We start from the raw sequence: 22,540 nt of genomic DNA, 5'->3' as shown, positions 1-22,540 counted from the left end.
GCTAAAGTGGTGCTTCAGGTTAAGAACAGTTTCAGGTTAAGAACAGACCTCCGGAACGAATTAAGTACTTAACCCGAGGTACCACTGTACACTGCTTCTGACCATGGATGTTCCATTTACCAGTCATGACTAATTGGCAACGATAGGTCTATCCAATAGAGCTTGTGACCCCAGCATGGGGGCAGGCGAGTGGTGTTGTTGCTGCTTAGTCCTTTAGTTGTGTCCAACTCTTCGTGACCCCATGAGCACGCCAGGCACTCCTGTCTTCCACTGCCTCCGGCAGTTGGGTCAAACTCATGTTGGTAGCTTCGAGAACACTGCCCAACCATCTCGTCCTCTGTTGTCCCCTTCTCCTTATGCCCTCCATCTTTCCCAACATCAGGGTCTTTTCCAGGGAGTCTTCTCTTCTCATGAGATGGCCAAAGTATTGGAGCCTCAGCTTCAGGATCTGTCCTTCCAGTGAGCACTCAGGGCTGATTTCCTTCAGAATGGATCGGTTTGATCTTCTTGCAGTCCATGGGACTCTCAAGAGTCTCCTCCAGCTTCAAAAGCATCAATTCTTCTGCGATCAGCCTTCTTTATGGTCCAGTTCTCACTTCCATACATCACTCCTGGGAAAACCATAGCTTTAACTATACGGACCTTTCACCTTGCCAACAAAGGCGAGTAGTAGAGGACATTAAATCTTTGCCCCTTTCTTTTGACCTGACCCTGATTAGGGCAATTTTTCTTCAATAGTGTAGGATCAGGGCAGCAGCCCATTTTGTCCAGCATTCTGTTCTCACAGTGGCCAATGCCTCCAACATTGGAAACAGGTAACAGCCATCCAGGTAGCCACTGATTTTCTGGAATTTGAAAAAAACCTGCTTGTTTTGGATGTACTGAGCGAAAAGTTTGCCATTATCTGCATTCACTGAGCAAAATAACCAAAGGGATGGGTGGAAATAGGAGGCACAGATCTCAGAGAGAGCCACTTTCTGTAAAGATTGCCTATCTGAGTTTTCAAGATATTGGATTCTAAGCCATGCAGAGCAGATAGGTTTCAGCTTGTAGCTTTGTAATAGGGTTGGTTTTAATTGAAGACAAAGCAAACCAAGTTAATGCCTGTGAAATGAGGAGGTGGAAAGATGACAACAAACTATCCAATAGGGTAGCACTTTTGCCTACGCAAAGAATGAAAAAGGGGACACTGATTTGCATATGCTAATTTATTTGAATAGATGCAAATTTATAATTTAAATAGAAATACAGGTGTAGTGACCAGGTGACTTGTGTCCCTGCTAGGGATGGGGGGGGGGGGTTGAATGTGATTCCCTTCACATTTAAAGACAAATCTATCTAATATGCATTTTGGAAACCTTACACAAACTGAAATACATCCATCCTTTGAAATTTACACTTCTCTGGGTTCTGCAATGCAGTTCTCTAGTCAAGTAATGCGTTACAAAAATGCATATGCCTCTGGTAAAACATCCATAAAAACACTCTCATTAGTGAAAATGGCACATAGAAATGCATCAAATTAGGGGAAATTGATTTGCAAAAAATGTGTAGATTTTAGTCAAAATTGCATACGAGCACATCTGTTGGAGAAATTCACACTAAAGCACTCATGAATTATTCACATGGGCATGTTGTTTTTTAAAAAATCCCAAACTAATGTGGAAGCATGGAGAGTTGAATTTAAGGTTGGAAAAATGAGAAACATGGAGAAACTGGAAGTGCCTGCTCATTCTTCTGTCTTGCAACCGCTCACTTCTGGTGGGAAGGTGTGAGGCCCCTGCTCTTCCTCCTTATTCATTTTTCATCTCTTTGCCTGTACAGGCCTTCAAACAGTGGGCCGTCCTGTGTAAAGCAGGTCAGAAGGTCCCCTCTGCTAACCCAATGTCTCAATGATACCACGCAATGAAATAAACATACTTAAGAAGTAAAGCTACTCTGGTCTTTCCAACAATCCTAGCCAATGAATGCAAAGACGCTGGGAGATCAGTCAAGCAACAGACTTTTTGTTTCTAAATATTATGAAATTTAAATGAAACATCTGTCTCCTCATCAATCTCCCTTAACGTGGGATTTATTTATTTATTTATCAGGATTTATATACCTGCTGCTCGAGCATCAAAACCCATAAACAGCTGATATAAAATATGCACTCCAATTGCCGATAAAAATCGGAAACATGTCGGAAACAAAAAAATGTCGGAAACAAGCCTAACGTTTTCCTTCTCAGGTGAAAGGGTGGCTAATTTTCTTTTCTTTTCTAAATAGAGTTAGCAGGTTTTTAAATATTTATTAAAAATGCGTTATAAGAAAAGATTATATATCCCACCGCCACACCGCCACCCAAAAACCGAAGAAAAAAGAAGAAATAAAAATAAAAGTATGTACTAGAACGTGCATCAAATTTGCATCCCTGGGTTTACCACACACACAAAAATGGTTTTAGCAGGTGCCCAAAACAGGCAGGGAGTTCGAAAGTAAGGTTAAAAAAAATTAAAAAGGTAAAGGACCCCTGGATGGTTAAGTCCAGTCAAAGGTGACTATGGGGTTGCAGTGCTCATCTGGCTTTCAGGCCGAGGGAGCCAGCGTTTGTCCACAGACAGCTTTCTGGGTCATGTGCAATGGAACACCCTGACGGAAACCAGAGCGCACAGAAACACCGTTTACCTTCCTGCCACAGTGGTACCTATTTATCTACTTGCACTGGCGTGCTTTCAAACTGCTAGGTTGGCAGGAGCTGGGACAGAGCAACGGATTCAAACCGCCGACCTTCCGATCGACAAGCCCAAGAGGCTTGGTGGTTTAGACACAGCGCCACCCGCGTCCCTTAGTCCCAAAGGATAGGTGCTGCCACAGCAAAGGCTCGGTTCCTTGCAAATGCAGAACAAATATTATGTGCCACTTGTAAAATGCTGATTCCAGTGCTATTTTTCTATAAAAAGAGGTGCCAGAACTCACCATGAATGCCTCCCTTGTTCTCTTAAAATGGCAATGGTGCTCACTTGAGCATTGCCAGAACTGAGTTGCAGCAAGTTCCATCTTAAAAAGAGCCCTGCTGATTCCACAGACCAAAGTACTTGTGTGGTCACAGATGTAGTGAGGTGGTGATGATGATGATGATAATAATTTATTATTTATACCCCGCCCATCTGGCTGGGCTTCCCCGGCCACTCTGGGCGGCATCCAACCAAATATTAAAATACAGTAATACATTAAACATTAAAAGCTTCCCTAAACAGGGCTGCCTTCAGATGTTTTTTAAAAGTTTGGTAGTTGTTGTTCTCTTTGACATCTAGTGGGAGGGCGTTCCACAGGGCGGGCGCCACTACTGAAAAGGCCCTCTGCATGGTTCCCTGTAGCTTCACTTCTCGCAATGAGGGAACCGCCAGAAGGCCCTTAGTGTCCGGGCTGAACAATGGGGGTGGAGACGCTCCTTCAGTAGAAAGGAGCTGCAATGGCCTCTCTGCTCTCCCTTCTGCTATGCAGGGGAAGGGAGACTTGGATTATAGTTTCAATTTTTAATGTCCACATATTTATTTTTTAAGAGAGTAAAAGAGTAAATAAGTGCCAAGTCATAGCATTCAGCACACTACATTCCACAATGTTTTATATTCTCTCTCTCTCTCTCTCTCTCTCTCTCTCTCTCTCTCTCACACACACACACACACACACACACACACACACACACACAGTATTTGTGTCTTGATCCGACTGCCTCTGGTCATGCAGAGCTCAGTTAAATTATTCCATTAGAGCAAGACAGGTTGTTGTTGTTTTTTCTGGGGAGAAAACATATTAAGGTTCATGTAGCTGTTTATGTTGTTACACAGTCAGATGATCAGGAAGCACCCCAAAGAACCTGGATTCATATTTAATGATGTGCAATAAAACTGCAAATTATTCATCGTGGTCACCAGCGTAGGCTGCCTTTGCCTCTTGGCTGTTGGCTAAGGTTGAGTGTGGGTAGGGTTGCCAACTGGCAATACAAAACTGCCGAGCTATTTTATTTATGTGCACAGTTATAATTTCTTACACCTCCTTTTTCAGCCCAATCATCTGCATGTCTGCCCAGAGGAAAATCCCATGAAGGGGATTTTCAAGGGGTTTCCTTCCAGGTCAGTATGTCTAGAGACCATAGCACCTATCTCTTGGGGAAGGGCCACAGCTCAGAGGTAGAACATCGGCTTTGGGTGTTGAAGGTTCCAGTTCAATCCCCGGCACCTCCATGTTTATTTCTATTTTTTTAAAAAAAGATAATTTTTATTTGATTTTAAAAGTATAAAATTATAACAATACAACCATACACATACACATTTGGAGATTCCTCTGAATCGCTGGACTTTCAACCTTACCCTCCGTGGGTCCTGTTATTAAACCTTTTCTACTGCATCTTTTTCAATAGTCCATATTTTATATAAATCCATTATCTCCATAGTATTTGCTACATTACGAGTGTTCTTGCAACCCTGCTAACGCTTTCATCTCCTTACAGTGGTCTCCAAGATAAATTCTTTGTTAAAGTTCTGGTCTTCCTAGTTCCTGAGCTTTCCGGTCAGTTTTGCCATTTTGGCATAGTCAAACAGTTTAATTTGCCATTCTTCTCTGGTAGGGACTTTATCTTCTTTCCATCTCTGGGCTGATAGCAACCATATGGCTGTCGTTGCGTACATAAAAATTTTCTGCTCCTTTGGAATATTGGTGTTGTGTATTGAGTCAAAGGATTTTATATCTGTATTATTATTGTCTGTATTTGCATTAGGGTAAAGTAACTGCCTTTTGGTTCCAGAGGGTACAGCTACTATTGGTTCATTTAAGCTGCTGTATTTGGATCCTCTGTCTTATTGGTTTCCTCCAACAGGCAGGACTGTGATTGCCTGATATTGTTCCCTCCAAAATGTATCCTTTCTAGCTAGTTCCCTGTCCCTATAAATGTAGCTCTCCCCTCCTCAGGTCTTAGTCTTGTTTGCTTTAATAAAGAAGTGTTACTAGAGAACTGTCTCCAGCATATTATGTCAAGAGAGCTGAAATCACAAACCCCACGTCATAACAATTGGTACATACAATTCCTAAAAGAAAAGCTTCTGGTTTTTTTGTAAGACATAAAAGTAATTTAAACATTATTTTTTTCAGTTCGCATTTTATCCCCTATGTTGGAGCAGTGAGGTTACTTTCCAAATCACCTGCTGGCTTATTCTATTCACTGCAAAACAGCTTCTCCTGAGTGTCACCCATTCCTTTCAACGAGGGTTGCACAGAAGAACTTCACAGGTGATTGGGCCCCGTGGAACGGGAAGGAGATGCCTTTTATATTATCGTGCAGAGACACAGAAATGTCTTGCAACTGCCCTAGGTGGAAGCCCAAGCCTATGTCCCTTCACAGGGGTAATGTTTGAGCATTTCTATCCCACGAGTGCTGGCCCAGTTGCATGCAGCATTAGCATGCCATTGCCAAAGGTCCTCATGCATATCCGAGGGTGGCACTGTAGTCTAAACCACTGAGCCTCTTGGGCTTGCCAATCAGAAGGTCAGCGGTTCGAATCCCCCCGACGGGGTGAGTTCCCGTTGCTCTGTCCCAGCCCCTGCCAACCTAGCAGTTTGAAAGCACACCAGTGCAAGTAGATAAATAGGTACCACTGCAGCGGGAAGGTAAAACGGCATTTCCGTGCGCTCTGCTTTCCGTCACGGTGTTCCGTTGCGCCAGAAGTGGTTTAGTCATGCTGGCCATGACCCAGAAAGCTGTCTGTGGACAAATGCTGGCTCCCTCAGCCTGAAAGCGAGATGAACACTGCAACCCCATAGTCGCCTTTGACTGGACTTAAATTTCCAGAGGTCCTTTTCCTTTACCTACAGTAATGCTGCATGCAACTGAAACAGTACATGGAGGAGGAGAGCTCGATGTGTTTTGTTGATGTGCACAAATGAGTCTTTTGCAAGGAAACCCCGTATGTTCATTGAGGCGTCAATGCAGTTTTGCAAAGCTGCTACTACACTATGTCCTATCATTATTAGTATTGATCAGCATCACACATTGATTAAGAGACTAGTTGGTGTGTTTAGAATCTGTCCCTGGGTATACTGAATATATTGCCATACATTGGGGTGTCTTGGTCAACATAAATGATGTCTGCAGTGGATCGATCCGCCTTCGGTAAAGAGGTGGAAATGCTGTGCAGGTCAATGGCGATTTTCTTTCTAGCAGTTACACAAAGATCCCTTTGTTTCATATATTTGATTCAGAGGCTAACTCTGCACTGCAGAATTTCTCAAGGTATATAGTATGCAATTTTAATTCACTTTTTTTTTAGTTGGGGGAAGTAATCTCTATCTCATGCATGTTTACCAGTTGGGTCATAAATAAAGAACTCTACTGCTACACAGTCTGCTCAAGATAAAACAATACAACTGAGGGGTTTGATTAGGACTGGAGTGTTGTTGAGAGTTTTTCCTCTCTCCTTTCATCTACAAGGCTAAATTGAATTACGCATGAAATGTCATTGGCATCATAATAAGAGTTGCTGTTAGAAAGATGGAGAGGCCAAGTCTCATTTAAAACCAGATTTCCAAATGCTTACATCTTATAAGGGACTTGTTTACAGTGCTGCTAAGAAGGGGCGGGGGGAGTCATTACTTTGGGACAGGAACCCCCAAACTCAGCCCTCCAGCTGTTTTGGGACTACAACTTCCATCATCCCTAGCTAACAGGACCAGTGGCCAGGGATGATGGGAGTTGTAGTCTCAAAACAGCTGGAGGGCCGAGTTTGGAGATGCTTGCTTTAGAAGATAGATACAACCTTTAGAAGACATCTGAAGGCAGCCCTGTATAGGGATTTTTAAAAATGTTTAATGTTTTATTATGTTTTTATATATGTTGAAAGCAGCCCAGAGTGTCTGGGGCAATCCAGTCAGATGGGTGGGGTATAATAATAATAATAATAATCCCTCACAATATTCTGGATCCCAGCTGGCAGGGAGGATAATCTGTTGTTGGACTACAGTTCACATCATTCTTGCCAGCTATCTGGCTGTGGATGATGAGACTTGTAGTCCAACTACAGAGACCATCTTTGCTGTACACATGTAAATCCTATAGAAATATACCCAGATCTGTGAGTCTTTGGAAATGTTTTGTTTGGTGGAACAGTCATGGGAGTCCTTCTGACTCCTGCCCCAGAACTGCAATAGATTTGTAGTTCTAGGGGATTGGGGGCATTGATCACAGATCACCCACATCTAATTTTGTTCGGCTGTTTCTAAGGCAAACCCCCTAGTTTAAAGGAAATACTGTATATTCATTTCTCCTTTTATAATTTTCGAAAGAAGGAAGTTCATTAACCTCCCAAAGAGAGCGGTGCAGAAAATATATTGTGCAATATTCAATTGTTTTTAATTAATCATTTTCTTAAAATTGTATATATATAAAACCAATAAACCACCAAGGGGCTAGAGTTTAAGCACTTTCTCAGGATGGTGCAGCTCATTATTGTTCTGCCAAAGCTGACCTAGTGTGCGTGATGAAATATAGCCCTCTATACCAATTTGCATCTTAATGACTAGGAGACTGTAGGTTACTCATCCAGTAAATGAAAGGCCTATCCTGCCTTGCATTGCTCCTTACTCCTGTGAGTTGGTTCGCTTCTTTTAGCAGCACCTACTAAACTCCATTCCTTATGTTTAAAGCAGTCCACTTTAAACAGCCGCTGCTTTCTGCAAAGAATCCTGGGAACTGTAGTTCGTTAAGGATGCTGAGAGTTGTTAGCAGACCACCTATGCCCCTCACAGAACTGCAATTCCCAGAGTTCCCTGAGAAGAGGGATTGATTGTTAAACCATTCCAGGAATTGTAGCTTTCCAAAGCATAAATAGTAACACATTTCAGACTTTTCTGTTTGTTAGAATTTAAGTTCAAAGTAAATGCTCTCAACAGAGCAATAATTTTAACAGATCAATATGTAGTTAAACAGTAAGCATTGATTTTGATAATGGGATAAATTTTCAACTAAGCAAGTTTAGGATTGCAGCCTTGTTTGGATTTTTGAGTTACATAAGGTCTCTGAATAGTGCCCTTTCTTTAGTTAAATCCTGGTGCTGCTGCAAGGGAGAGGGTGGGACAAGCTACCGGTTTGGGAGGAGGGCTTCTGGCACAGCCTAAAACAGCAGTTCCCAAACTCCACATCTGTCTGCCCTGCTGGACCACTTGAAAATGATTGATGATCTTTGAGAACTATTTAATGAATTTTCTGCCTATTGTAGCACTTTTAATGTGCCATGCTAGATGCTGCATGGTTTTTAATTATATTTTTATTGCTTCTTTTCTTTGTTACCTTGTCTTACAATTTGCATTTAAAATCAATATGATTGATATATATATATATATATATATGCAGGTTTTGGTGTCCTCGGGTGTCTTCCCGTGTAAAAGTTGGGGTGTCTAGGCGACGTTTCGACGAGGTCTCACTCGTCATCTTCAGGCTGGTGCTTTCGGCTTCTTGTTACTGGAACAGAGCGGGAGAAGAAAAGGCACACTAGCCTGGGAACTTCCTCTCTGCCCAGAACATTGGAGGCTAGACACCACACCCCCTCTACAGTATTTATAGGAACTCAAACATTGAGATCCCGCTCTGTTCCAGTAACAAGAAGCCGAAAGCACCAGCCTGAAGATGACGAGTGAGACCTCGTCGAAACGTCGCCTAGACACCCCAACTTTTACACGGGAAGACACCCGAGGACACCAAAACCTGCATTCCTGTACCCGTGAAAATCTACGAAAGCATATATATATATATATATATATATATATATATATATATATATAATGCCTTTATATTTCATGTTTCCTCCAAGAAGCTCAAGGTGGCCTACAAATTATTCCTCCTCTGCATTTTACTACTCAGAACAACCCTGTAAAGTAGGTTAGGCTGAGAGGCAGTGACTGGCCCAGGGTCACCCAGTGAGAGCTTCATGGCACAGTGGGGATTTGAACCCTGGTCTCCCACCTGGTCCTAGTCCAACACTCTAACCACTACACCACACTGCTACTCTCATTTAATGCAAACACACCGCAGACCACCTGAATGAAGCTCACTGACTACTGTGGCTCACGGGCCACACTTTGGGAACCCCTGTCCTAGGATAATGAATGGCGCCCCCATTTTATTATTTACACTTCCTTTTCCACCAGGCAATGAAGTTCTTTGTGCTGTTTATCAAATCATAAACATAGTGCACTCAGAATAAACAGGTTCAGAAATGCAGGATATTGGCCTATATATACAATGTGAGCCTATGCTGGAGGGGCTCACAGGATTAACACACCAAGAGAGCCTTGCTTCTCCCATAGCCACAGCCTTGGATCCCAGCAGAGATCAGGCATGGCTCTGTCGCTCCAGTTGCCCAGCCTGCTTCCAGCTTCACGCTTCTAGTTCACACACCAACTTTTGCCTTTGCCTTCTGACTAACAGAGAGCTGAGGGAGGCCCCCCCATCTATTTCTTTTCTGGCACAGAGCCACTTCCTTTGCTACCTTAATGAGCCATACTTAAGGGGCCATTACCTCCCCAAGAAGCTGCCCTGGCTATTCCAGCAATTGAATTCTTGTTGGATCCAGGAATTAGAAAGGGGACTCAGGCATATAGCCTAACCCTGCCTCTCAAACTCACAACGTTAAGTACTATAATGAAATATAAATTTACTTGTTTGCGTATTATATTTAAAGCACTTTCATCCCCTCAAGGAATTCTGTGCCTCGTAGTTTGTTGAGGGTTGATGGCAATTGCAACTCCATAAGGGTTTGCGGGTGGTGTTGTGGGTTAAACCACAGAGCGGGTGGTGGTGTGGGTTAATCCACAGAGCCTATAGCTTGCCGATCAGAAGGTCAGCGGTTTGAATCCCCGCAACGGGGTGAGCTCCCATTTTTCGGTCCCAGCACCTGCCAACCAAGCAGTTCTAAAGCACGAAGTGCAAGTAGATAAATAGGTACCATTCCAGGGGGAAGCTAAACGGCGTTTCCGTGCGCTGCTCTGGTTCGCCAGAAGCAGCTTAGTCCTGCTGGCCACATGACCTGGAAGCTGTACACCGGCTCCCTCAGCCAGTAAAGCGAGATGAGCACCGCAACCCCAGAGTTGTTTGCGACTGGACCTAGTGGTCAGGGGTCCCTTTACTTAAGGGGTAAACTACAGTGCCCAGAATTCTTTGCAGGAAGAATGTGCTTCAAAGGTATAGCGCTCGCACACAACCGTCTGTATTAAGTTTTCTGCATTTGATACTTTTTTTTGCTACGGGGTAAAAAATAAATCAGCAGGACTTTAGCAGTAAGTAATGACACTACTGTAAATGCATTAAATATTACAGCGTTTGAGGTTATTTTTTATTGCGTATTAGCGGCATATGACACTCAGCGGCAGCGTGCGCCCTTGATGGAGAGGTACCCAAGCGAGCGAGGCTGAGGGCGCAAAGTGAGGGCAGCAGCTTCACTTGGCCAGCGCACATGTGCGGCTTCTTGGCACATGCTCACTTCGGACTGAGGTGGGCAGCGAGGGGAGGGGTGCTCGCGCGCTGAGCATGTGCAGAAGCAATTGCAAAAAAAAAGGTAGAGGGGAAAAAAAGGGATTCTCATCAGATCAGACATCTTGGCTAACCGCGCGCAAGCAGCCCGCGCGCCCCGAGCTGCATTTCCCAGCCTCGCCGCGCGCGCGGATCCCCTTGCGCGGACGCCTGCCTTTGTGTGGCTGCGGGCGGGGAGGCGGCTCCGACCCGTCCCTCCCCATCTTCCTTGGGCTGCGCGGCAGAGCATCAGCCCTCCTCCTCCTCCTCCTCCTCCTCCTCGGTGGTCCACCTTATAGCCAGCCCCCTCCAGCTGCCCCCAGCTCGCAATTTATCTTAGTTCTTCCAGAGACAAGATGGCAACGCCGGCGGCTGTTAATCCACCCGGTGAGTAGCTGTGGGCGCTGCTGCTGCTGCTGCTCCTGCTGCTGCTGCTGACAGAAACGCCTTGGCTCGGAAGGTACCGGTGCGATCTGGCACATACACACGCACACCGGCCACCCCGCAGGGGTGTCCCCCCACCCCCACCCCGAGGGATGGCCCCCGGGGGGAAAGCGCCGCCGTGTCACCGGCCCTCACCATCTGCGCCCTTGGTTACTGTCGCCCGTTGCTGCTACTAAGGTTCCAGGCGTCTCCTCGGGAGAAAGCCCCGCTGGACTCGGTGGGGCTTGCTTCTGAGTAGGCATGCTGATGTTCCCACGGATGCATCCACAGGGGGGACATTTATAATGCTCTAGCGGAGACCCAGGCAGCAGGTAGCCCCAGACTCCTTCCTTGACATATCCAGTTCTTTTGTCTGTTCTGATTGGCCCTTTGGGTGTCATCTTTCACACAATCTGATCTCTTTCTGGAAGCCTGAAGGTGAGGGAGATGGAACCTGGGATGTTCAGCATGGGAAACATGTGTTCTGCCATCTGAGATAATAGGCCCGTCCCCTTACAGGTGCCAACTGATAAGTTAAAAACAAATCCCAATCCTGTTCCTTTCTTGTACGTGCTTGAAGTGCAGGATCTAGCAGGTGGAGCTTTTTAGTGCGAGGAAAGGTTGAAAGTTGCCAGCTGCTAATCTCTGCAGATCAGGTATCTGTAGAAGGCACAGGAACTGGGGATGCTTAAAAAGTTGGCAACTTTGCAATCCACTTCTTCCTCCATTGTTTTGGACAAAACTGATCAACAGGACTGGCACTTAGCCCAGAACAAAATCTGTAGGAGCCAGCCTCCTGCAGCTATTGAGAAATGTAGGCACCAGCCTTTACATTGGTATGAGCCCTGGAAGAAATGTTGGCCTTTTGTGATTATGTTCTCAATTTGTTGACCCAGAAACCCCCTCAGACCTTCATGTCCTCCTTTGATGGGAGGCAATTTCTACACTAACTTCATCAATAGTTTCATGCATTTTTAGAATTCAGGAGGTTTGATGGATACGGGACCTAAATCAATTCTGCCATAACTTTATGCTTCTGTCTTCTAATAATTATTATTTTGGGGGCAGGGAGAGAGAATTTATGACAAGTGTGTGTGTGTTTGAAAACTGTTACTGCAGTATGGGCCAGCTTTTATGGCAAGTGTGTCACGTGTTTTCCAAAGCCTAGGATGGTGGCACTTTGATTTTAAGAGAGGATTGGACAAAGGCATGGAGGAGAAGCCTGTTGGTTGACTACTAGCCATGATGGCTGTGTGTTACCTGCAGCACTGGAGGCAGTATGCCTCTGAATGCTAGTTACTGGGTACCAGGGACACTGGTGGCACTCTGGTCTAAACTACTGAGCCTCTTGGGCTTGCTGATCAGAAGGTTGGCGATTTGAGTCCCCGCCTCGGAGTGAGCTCCCATTGCTCTTTCCCAGCTCCAGCCAACCTAGCAGTTCGAAAGCACGCTAGCACAAGTAGATAAATAGGTACTGCTGCGGCGGGAAGGTAAATGGCGTTTCCGTGAGCTCTGGCACTCATCACACTGTCCAGTTGTGCTAGAAGCAGTTTAGTCATGCTGGCTACCTGACCTGGAAAGCTGTCTGTGGACAAACACCAGCTCCCTTGGCCTGAAAGCGAAATAAGTGCCTCAACCCCATAGTCACCTTTGACTGGACTTAACCATCCAGGGGTTCTTTACCTTTACCTTTTTTACTGGGGACTACAAGTGGGAAAAGAGCTGTTCTGCTCATGTCCTGCTCCCTGGTTTCCCACGGCCATCAGGTTTTGAGAACAGGATGCTTCCATTGGTTTGGTCCAGCAGCCAGCCTCTTCTGTGGTTCTTCCAAGTTTTGGTGCTTTTCAGTGCCTTGGCTATTGAGCCTGGAAAATGCCACCAGCAGTTCACTCCAACTCTATGCTTCAACATAGCCTATGTTCCCTCATGCTGTAGCCTAGGAGTGCCACTGCCTCCCTCTATCCCTGACACAGGTTGCCCATCCATATCTTATCAAGCTTCTCCTTAACATCCTCCCTCCTTTCAAGCCAGGGGTGGGAAACCCTTTTCCAGCCTGAGGGCCACACTCTCTTCTAGGCAACCTTTCAGGGGCCACAACCCAGTGGTAGTGGGGCTAGAAGCAAATGGGGGTGGCCCAATGAATGTACATTTGTATACCTTTGTACACAGTGTTCGAAATTGGCCAGGTGCCAGGTGTATTTTGCACCTGACTATCGGCCACTTGCAACCAAGTGAAGATACCCGAGCACCAGGATGGCACCTGACATCTCCACCATCTGGAGCAGGGCTGGATTTAGGTTTGATGAGTCCCTAAGCTGCTGAAGGTAATGGGGCCCTTTATATGTCCAGCTGTCCTTTGTCAACAACAAATTGTTGCTGTTTTTTATGTTGAATATTTGCTATATAGTAATTTATGGACCCAATAGGTATCTAAAGCCATTTGTTTAATGTTTGATGCATTACTGTATTTTAATATTTTGTTGGAAGCTGCCCAGAGTGGCTGGGGAGGCCAAAACTAATATAATTATGTTAATATTATTATTTCTTGCCACATTGTTTTTATCGGTTTTCCAAATTTTTACGAAATCAGCCATAAATTGAGACACATTTTAAGTCAGTTTCCCCCAAAATTGGTTTCCCACACTTGGTTCTTCGTGTGTCCAAGATTTCCTCTTGTCGCTGCCTTCAATTGATTACCGGTATGTAATTCAATGGACTTCATTGGAAGGAAAACATGAAAACCATGCACAAGACAACAACGTTATTTATGGACTGAAACCACAACAGTAGTTTGCATTGGCTTACATGATTTGGGTTCCAGACTATGGGCGATCATGTAGATTATAGTGGTTTTTCTCTCTCATTTCTGATGGAATTCTCCCAACATCCCTAGGTGTGGCCAGCTGATTCTCTCCAGATGTTGTTGGAATATGACCCCGTCATCCCTGAGTCCATTGGCCATGATGAAGTCCAGTGTTCTTTCCTCTGAAAGTTCAGGAACAAGCAGCCTAATTAAAGGGTCCCTGCTCCTGCCAACCTAGCAGTTCAAAGTGCAAGTAGATAAATAGGTACCGCTCCAGTGGGAAGGTAAACGGTGTTTCCGTGTGCTGCTCTGGTTCACCAGAAGCGGCTTAGTCATGCTGGCCACATGAACTGGAAGCTGTACGCCAGCTCCCTCGGCCAATAAAGCGAGATGAGCGCTGCAACCCCAGAGTCGGTCACGACTGGACCTAATCGTCAGGGGTCCCTTTAGGTAAAGGTAAAGGTACCCCTGCCCATACGGGCCAGTCTTGCCAGACTCTGGGGTTGGTGCGCCCATCTCACTCAAGAGGCCAGGGGCCAGCGCTGTCCGAAGACACTTCCGGGTCACGTGGCCAGCGTGACATCGCTGCTCTGGCGAGCCAGAGCCGCACACGGAAACGCCGTTTACCTTCCCGCTGGTAAGCGGTCCCTATTTATCTACTTGCACCCAGGGGTGCTTTCGAACTGCTAGGTTGGCAGGCGCTGGGACCGAACGACGGGAGCGCACCACGCCGCAGGGATTCGAACCGCCAACCTTTCGATCGGCAAGTCCTAGGCGCTGAGGTTTTACCCACAGCGCCACCTGCGTCCCAAGACAGGGGTCCCTTTAACTTTACCTTAATAGAACAAAAGCCTCAACGATTTAACACAAGTCTAGGGCTATCATTGTTGGGGTCAAATCCTCTTGAATTCCGTGGAAGGACTTAGTCCTATGTAAAAGTGAAGACTGGATTGGTCTTCAGAACTGCAATCCTAATGCTGTGTTACTAGCTGAACACATTGGGACTTACTTCTGAGTAAACACACTTAGGATCAGACTGTTAATCAAGGAAGAATCTTGACATTTGCCCGTTTTATGACCCTTAAAAATCTGCCAAGGTTGAAGCGGAGCCAGTTCTCTCGGTAAGGAGTCCTGCGCCATGACGATTAGTCCAAAAAAGATCACTGGCCTGGAGATCCATTTTTAATTAGAAATCTTTAAATCTTTAATTAAAATCAATATTTGATGAAAAGATGATGAAATGCATATTTCCTAGCCTATGTTTTCATGCCTTTTTTTTTTTTTTAAAAAAAGAATATTTAAAAGGTGGAATTCGTTTTACGTCCATAAAAGCCAAGTAGATGCAGAAAAGCGAAACGGTGAACGGTTTTGTTTTTCCTATTCTTAATTGCAAGTAAACCTCACAAGATCAGAGATCTTGTTCCAGCAGCTGATCTTTACCAATTTAGCATGTTCATTTGACTTATATTTAGAAAGCAGAACTAAACAAAAAAAGCACACCACATTAATTTCCCCGTGCTGTATTATATTTTTCTTTCCCAGTGGCCAAAGTAGTTGTGCGAAATGCATGGCTGTGATTGGGGAAAAAAATAAAAATGCATTTATAGTATAATCTTATGCATGTTGGCTACTCAGAAGTAAGTCCCACTGAGTCACTTTACTTAGGTTGCAGCCTTAGTGTGGTTTAAATGTTTTATACTAAAACAAATTCAAAACCCTACTTGGAAATTTATTTTGATTGGAATGATTCTTAAAATATTTAAAGACTTTCCAACTTAATAACACAAATTTCCCTTGTTCAGATTTTAAGGGTGAAAGGCCATGAAAGCTGATAACATACTTATTTTAGGGACTTCCTAGGGATAGGAAGGACGCGGGTGGCGCTGTGGTCTAAACCACAGAGCCTAGGGCTTGCCAATCAGAAGGTTGGTGGTTCGAATCCCTGCGACGCGGTGAGCTCCCGCTGCTCGATCCCTGCTCCTGCCAACCTAGCAATTTGAAAGCACGTCAAAGTGCAAGTAGATAAATAGGTACCGCTCCGGTGGGAAGGTAAATGGCATTTCCGTGCGCTGCTCTGGTTCGCCAGAAGCGGCTTAGTGATGCTGGCTACATGACCTGGAAGCTGTACGCTGGCTCCCTCGTCCAGTAAAGTGAGATGAACGCCGCAACCCAGAGTTGTTCGCGACTGGGCCTAATGGTCAGGGGACCCTTTCCCTCTAGGGACAGGAAAACTGAATAATTATAGATTTGACTACGATTGCATCCATTGTTTTATTGATTATTTTAATGAAATGATTAATGCATTTCTAAAAATGGAATTCATGTAGGTTCAACAACAGTCTTTTGTGATGCTGAGCTTGTGTGGTTGGGAAACTTGCATGTAAGGCATAGTTTGTGTGTGTGATCCTGCAGTTTGATCTCTCATCAAACTCTCTCATGTTTAGTGATCGGGAAGGAATCACAAAATTTTGCAGAGTTTTCTATCTTCTTTTGATCCAGATCAGTTGAAATCTTGGGTACAACAGACTTTTCTTCATCTCCAAGTTATGCTGAAGTTGGTAATAAAATTTTAAAGTGTGTAGGAAGCCTAAATATGTGTTCTTATAAAGACTGAGATTTCTCTCTCATTAAATTAAGGGTGAGACATGAAATGAAAGACAGGTTAAATGCAGCCTGCACAAGAAACTCATGAAGGTGTGGCTGTTTTTTCAAGAAATTGTGCAATCATTTGAATTTTCTCTGGGTTCTGTGGTTCAATAAAAATTTGTTCAGGCCATAATTTCTCTCAATTTGAGAATTAAGCAAATTTGCTTAATTTGGGAATTAAGCAAAATGTGATGGGTTGCAAATGGCAATCTAAGGTGCAAGCCTATACATGTCTACTCAGAAGTAAGTCCCACTGAGTTCAACAGAACTTACTCTCAAGTAAGTGTGTGTAGGATTCCAGCCTTAGGGTTGGATCACCCATTGTTAGTTCTGCTCAGAGTAGAGCCATCGAAATTAATGGATGTATGGTAAGTCAGCCATGCCCATTCATTTCAGCAGGTCTACTCTGAGTAGGACTAAGATTGGCTACCATCTTTTGTATCTTCCTTGGTCTTATGCATGGGTAGGCAAACTAAGGCCCGGGGGCTGGATCTGGCCCAATCACCTTCTAAATCCGCCCTGCGGATGGTCCAGGAATCAGCGCATTTTTACATGAGTAGAATGTGTCCCTTTATTTAAAATGCATCTCAGGGTTATTTGTGGGGCATAGGAATTCATTCATTCTCCCCCCCCCCCCAGAAAATATAGTCCGGCCCCCGACAAGGACTGAGGGACAGTGGGCTGGCCCCCTGCTGAAAAAGTTTGCTGACCCCTGTTATGAAACAAGAAACATGGGGTTGTAGTCAACCTTAGTCCTACTCAGAGTAGACCCACTGGAACTAATGGATGCAGCTAACTTAGCTCTGTCATGTTCAGTCGGTCTGCTCCAAGTCAGACTTAGTTGGCTACAACTCAGAGCAATAAAAAGTGAGATAGTATACCTGTTAGGTTTCTAGGTACATTTTTGGGCTACATAGGACTGTTATTTGGGCATAAGGGTGGGGCCAGGGTACCCCCCCCCCAGGACCACATGTCGCCTCCAGCCTCATTTCATGTGGCCCTTGGCCCAATACCAAAAGCTCTCTGCAAGTAGTTGGTTCAGATCTGTCGAGAATGATTGGGCAAGGCCTGTAGCTCAGTGGAAGAGGGTCTGCTTTGGATGCAGAAAGTGCCTGGTTTATTTCTCAGCATCTCCAGATAAGGTTGGGGGAAGACCCTAATCTGGAATCCTGGAAAGCTGTTGACAGTCAGGGTAGACAGTACTGAGTTATATGGATGAATGGTCTGACTTGGTAATGGGAAGCTTCCTATGATTCTGGGTAGCTTGGGAGGAAGAGTTTGGCACCATCCCGTCTGCAATCAATCGCAGGAAGCAAGTGCTATCCCATAATGTTCAAACCCCTAAATGTTAATTACAGAGGACACGCCAACAATTTTAATTTTTATATTTAAAGCCTTGTTTTATTCATATTGTCCCTTGTATTTCTGATATTTTTTATGATCTGTGATATTGTGTGTGTTGACGCTGGTCTGTGACCGTATTAATAAATTCATTCATTCATCCCGAATGACACCGCCTTCCCCAAATTTAAGACCCAACTCATCAGAACTTGCCATGTCTTACATGTTTGATTTCAATATATGTTTATATATCAGTCTTCAATCATGCTTCAGTTACTGTCCACACCCAATGGTGCCTTTTGTGCTGAATATAACCAAGGAAGTATTATCAAAGGCATTTATTAGCTGATTTCCCAAGGTTTAAGGAGTTCATAGTTTAAAACAGAATTTAAATAATGCAGAAAATGCCGATTTAATAGCACCAGGAACACCCAAGTATACTAACCAGCCAAGCCAAAAGTTACTGTTTTGGTGTTTTGTTTTTAATTATTTACTTGTTTTTATCTTGCATTCTGTCAACCACCCTGAGATCTTATGATGAAGGGTGGTGCATAAAACTAATAAATTAAATTAACTTAAAATAATTACAGTGGTACCTCGGGTTAAGAACTTAATTTGTTCTGGAGGTCTGTTTTTAACCTGAAACTGTTCTTAACCTGAAGCACCACTTTAGCTAATGGGGCCTCCCGCTGCCACTGCGCCACCGCCGCACGATTCCTGTTCTCATCCTGAAGCAAAGTTCTTAACCTGAGGTACTATTTCTGGGTTAATGGAGTCTGTAACCTGAAGCGTCTGTAACCTGAGGTACCACTGTACATGGCGCCTAGGTCAACTTTCATGAAGTCTAGGACCAGCCTTAGAACCTTGGAATGCTCACCTTTAGAAGACAAAATGGTCCCTCCAGAAGCAGGTTAAACCATTCTTCAGTTAATTAGGCTTTTGTAGAATTTGTTAGCACATTTCCCCCCTCCTTCTCTGCAGTTTCTGCTTTTGTGTTTTGCACAGCATCAGTGGCGTAGCGTGGGGGGTGCAGGAGGGGCCGGCCGCACCGGGCGCAACATCTGGGGGTTAGGGTTAGGGGGCGCAAATCCACGGGTTAGGGGGTGCAAATTACTTGCCTTGCCCCGGGTGCTGACAATCCAAGCTACGCCACTGCACAGCATAACTCAGTGGTAGAGCACCTGCATTGTGTGCAGAAGGTACCAGATTCCATTCCTGGCACTTCCAGGAGGAACTGGGAATGTCTATTGCTGGAAACCCCGAAGTACTGCTGCCAGCCAGTGTGGACAGTAGTGAGCTAAAGGTAAAGGGACCCCTGACCATTAGGTCCAGTCGTGGCCAACTCTGGGGTTGTGGCGCTCATCTTGCTTTATTGGCTGAGGGAGCCAGCATACAGTTTCCGGGTCATGTGGCCAGCATGACAAAGCCACTTCTGGCGAACCAGAGCAACGCACAGAAATACCATTTGCCTTCCCTATTTATCTACTTGCACTTTGACATGCTTTCGAACTGCTAGGTTGGCAGGAGCAGGGACCGAGCAACGGGAGCTCACCCCGTCGCGGGGATTCAAACCACCGACCTTCCGATCGGCAAGTCCTAGGCTCTGTGGTTCAACCCACAACGCCACCCGCTTCCCCAGTAGTGAGCTAGATGGTCCCCAATAGTGTGCTAGATGGACCCAATTGACTGACTTGGAATAAGGCAGCTTCCTATGGTCCTATTCAATTTTAAAAATGTTTTCGGAGAACATTCTGCGTTTTTCAAAGACCATTGTTGCAGTTTCCTATTGAAAGGCAGTATGCAAATCTTCTTAGTTAAAAAAAATATTAAGAGCAGTTGGATGGGACCTGTCATGTCTTATCTAGGAATCACACAGTTTTCACCTCTGCATGGGATTGTCCGCAAGAAGCTCAAATACGAATTTATTGTATTGCTGTTGTTGTAGCGTTGTGACTTGGCTTTTAGCACAAACCATCCAACAACGTCCCGAAATCCACTGAACTTCGTCCTTGGGGCTTAAGCAGGGTGCTCTTATCACATGAAATATGAGCTGTGATGTGGCTCAGTTGCAAGCAAAAAGACTTGCCAGTTTGCGAAATAATATTTTTGCTGAGATCTTGCCAACTTAGCATGAGCAAGTGAAGAGGCTGTGAACAGAAATATTTTCTGCCTAGGAACTTCATAACTGCCCCTGTGTGTGTGTGTTGAGTCCAGCCATGCGTTACTCCAAGTCATCCAGTGATATAGCTTTTAATTTTAAAACTGTCAGCAAAACCATAACTTGTGATAAAGGGCAGCAATTTCTACTGACATTTTTGATTTACAGGGTAGGAGAGTGAGGGGGGGGGGGGCTTTACAGCTTTTTCCTTTTTTAAAAAAAGGAGACACAGGCTCCAGAACCTTCTTGATGCATGCCCATTTTTAGAGCTTTATAGCTGCTGAGAGCAATTCTTAAATCTGGGCGTATAATTTTTATTACAGAGGCCTAAATTAGGCTCAGTTTTTGAGGAGCGGTGCAGATGTTATGGTGATTCCTTAACCATGTTTGAATAGCCTGCAAAAAATGGCCTTGTGGTGTAAGGTCCATTGGACCGTATGTCTGAGTAAACCCATAGCCGAATTGACCTCATGTCAAAATTACACCACTAATTTAGACAGTTGTTTTAAGGTGGCAGATTTTTGCCATAATATATATACTTACATATCTTACATTTATAGCTCATATTTCTTCCATCGAGGAACCCAAGGCAGCATACGTTGATCTTATCACAGAATCATAGAATTGTAGAGTTGGAAGGGAGCACAAGGGTAATCTAGTGCAACCCCCTTTTCACCCAGTGCTGGACAACCCCAAGATTAAGAGTCTCATGCGCTGCCAACTGAGCTGTAGGTTTGCACAGCAGGGTTTATTATGCTTTAAAATGAAGCATCGGTACTCTTAATCAATGTGCTGAGGGTAGCATGTGTTTTCCTCATGTGTTAGGATGTATACATTTGCCTTTTTACAAAATTATGAAAACCATTTTTATTTTGAAAAAGTGGATTAGTTGGCGCAATAGCAAATCACCCACCCCAACCCCCAGGAAAATGGAAGGCCTCTGAGTTCAAATACAAGGCTATTGTGGGCCTTATTAATCCTTGGGAAACATAGAGACTTTTCTCCATTCTTTCAACTTTTGCCCAGTTCTGCAGTGCTACCTTACTTTTTCTCGCCTCTTTTTCTCTGTTCCCATTTCCTTTTTTTCTGCAGTTCTCTTTGCTACAATCTCCTTGCTATTTCCTTTCTCCAACTTTCTCCCTGCTTTTTTTGCTCAATTCCTACCTCCCCCCTCCACCGCTCCTTATCCAAATCCTTTTACAGCTACTGTAGCTACCTGCCAGAAGTTCTTGCAGGGATTGCAGCGCCAAGCTCAGCAGTCTTCTCTCTTCTCTGTTACCATTGTTTAAATATAAATGAATGCTTGCCTTGTACTACAGGCCCTCTGGAGTGCTTAAACAGCACTTAAGGAAGTCCCAGTTCTGATCAGCGGGGAGAGACGGCCAGCCAGCTTTCTCCCAAGGGGAAGGAGAAAGTTGTTCCTGAACACCGATTTCTTTCACCCCCTCCTTTTGAAATAGATGACATATGTGCAAGGTTTTTATTAACTGTTGGCCCAAGATCAGGAATGGCCTCCCAGCCTAGATCTGCACTCCTCAGATGTATTTATTTGCTTATTTTGTTACATTTATATCTCACCTTTTCCTCTAAGGCAGTACAGTTATAGGTAAAGGGACCACTGACCATTAGGTCCAGTCGTGGCCGACTCTGGGGTTGCGGTGCTCATCTCGCTTTATTGGCCAAGGGAGCCAGCGTACAGCTTCCGGATCAGGTGGCCAGCATGACTAAGCTGCTTCTGGCGAAGCAGAGCAGCGCATGGAAACGCCGTTTACCTTCCCGTTTACCTATTTATCTACTTGCACTTTGACATGCTTTTGAACTGCTAGGTTGGCAGGAGCAGGGACCGAGCAATGGGAGCTCACCCCGTCACAGGGATTCGAACCGCCAACCTTCTGATCAGCAAGTCCTAGGCTCTGCGGTTTAACCCTCGGGTTAAATATGCTTCAGGTTGAGCGCTTACGGGTTGCGCTCTGCAGCGACCCGGAAATAACGGAATGCGTTACTTCGCCACTCGGAGATGCGCAGACGGTCAAAATGACGTCATGTGCATGTGCGGAAGCGGCAAATCGTGACCCACGCACACGCAGTCGCGGGTTGCGTTCGCTTCAGGGTGCGAACGGGGCTCCGGAACTGATCCCGTTCGTATCCAGAGGTACCACTGTACAGTTGTACCACAAAAGTCGAACAGAATCCGTTCTGGAAGTCTGTTCAATTTCCAAAAAGTTCAGAAATCAAAGCGCAGCTTCTGATTGGCTGCAGGAAGCCAACTGGAAGCCCCATTGGACGTTCGGCTTCCAAAAATAATTCGCAAACCGGAACACTCACTTTCGGGTTTGCGCCGTTTGGGAGCCAAAATGTTCGAGAACTAAGCTGCTCAAAAACCAAGGTACGACTGTAGGTTCCAAAGTGAGTGTTACTGCCGGGGGGCGGCAGTGGGATTATGTAGGAGAGCACTAAGAGGTAAAGGGGCAGCAGAGGGGCTCTGCCGGGGCAAATTACTATCAGGTTTTGAAAAGCTGGCATCAGTGGATCGAGTTCATCAATTTTGTTGAATCAATTAAACCAAACAGTTTTAACTGGGCTTCGAATAAATGTGCAATTAACTGTTGCTGTTTTGAATTTTTCTGTGTCG

General features: G+C 44.9%; 2 protein-coding genes across 4 annotated transcripts in view; one reads left to right on the top strand and one right to left on the bottom strand.

Annotated features, from left to right (window-relative positions):
- CTXND1 (cortexin domain containing 1) overlaps positions 1-22,540 on the bottom strand; it is a 187,823-nt gene that overhangs the window by 46,419 nt on the left and 118,864 nt on the right. The gene's annotated exons all lie outside the window — the stretch shown is intronic.
- Positions 10,512-22,540, top strand: part of ARNT2 (aryl hydrocarbon receptor nuclear translocator 2) — a 144,773-nt gene continuing 132,744 nt past the window's right edge. For 2 of the 3 annotated variants that reach the window (XM_083712633.1, XM_083712632.1), the window contains exon 1: positions 10,512-10,924. In XM_083712633.1, coding sequence (XP_083568759.1) covers positions 10,894-10,924 — 31 coding nt within the window. In that variant the 5' untranslated portion in view covers positions 10,512-10,893. Of the gene's footprint in view, positions 10,998-22,540 lie in introns of all 3 variants that reach the window. The other variant, XM_083712634.1, reaches the window with a different exon arrangement.

This window comes from Podarcis gaigeae (assembly GCF_964106915.1).
Source record: "Podarcis gaigeae genome assembly, chromosome: 14".
Lineage (NCBI taxonomy): Eukaryota > Metazoa > Chordata > Lepidosauria > Squamata > Lacertidae > Podarcis > Podarcis gaigeae.
The sequence above is the reverse complement of the archived record's forward strand: the minus strand, read 5'-3'. Positions and strand labels throughout refer to the sequence as shown.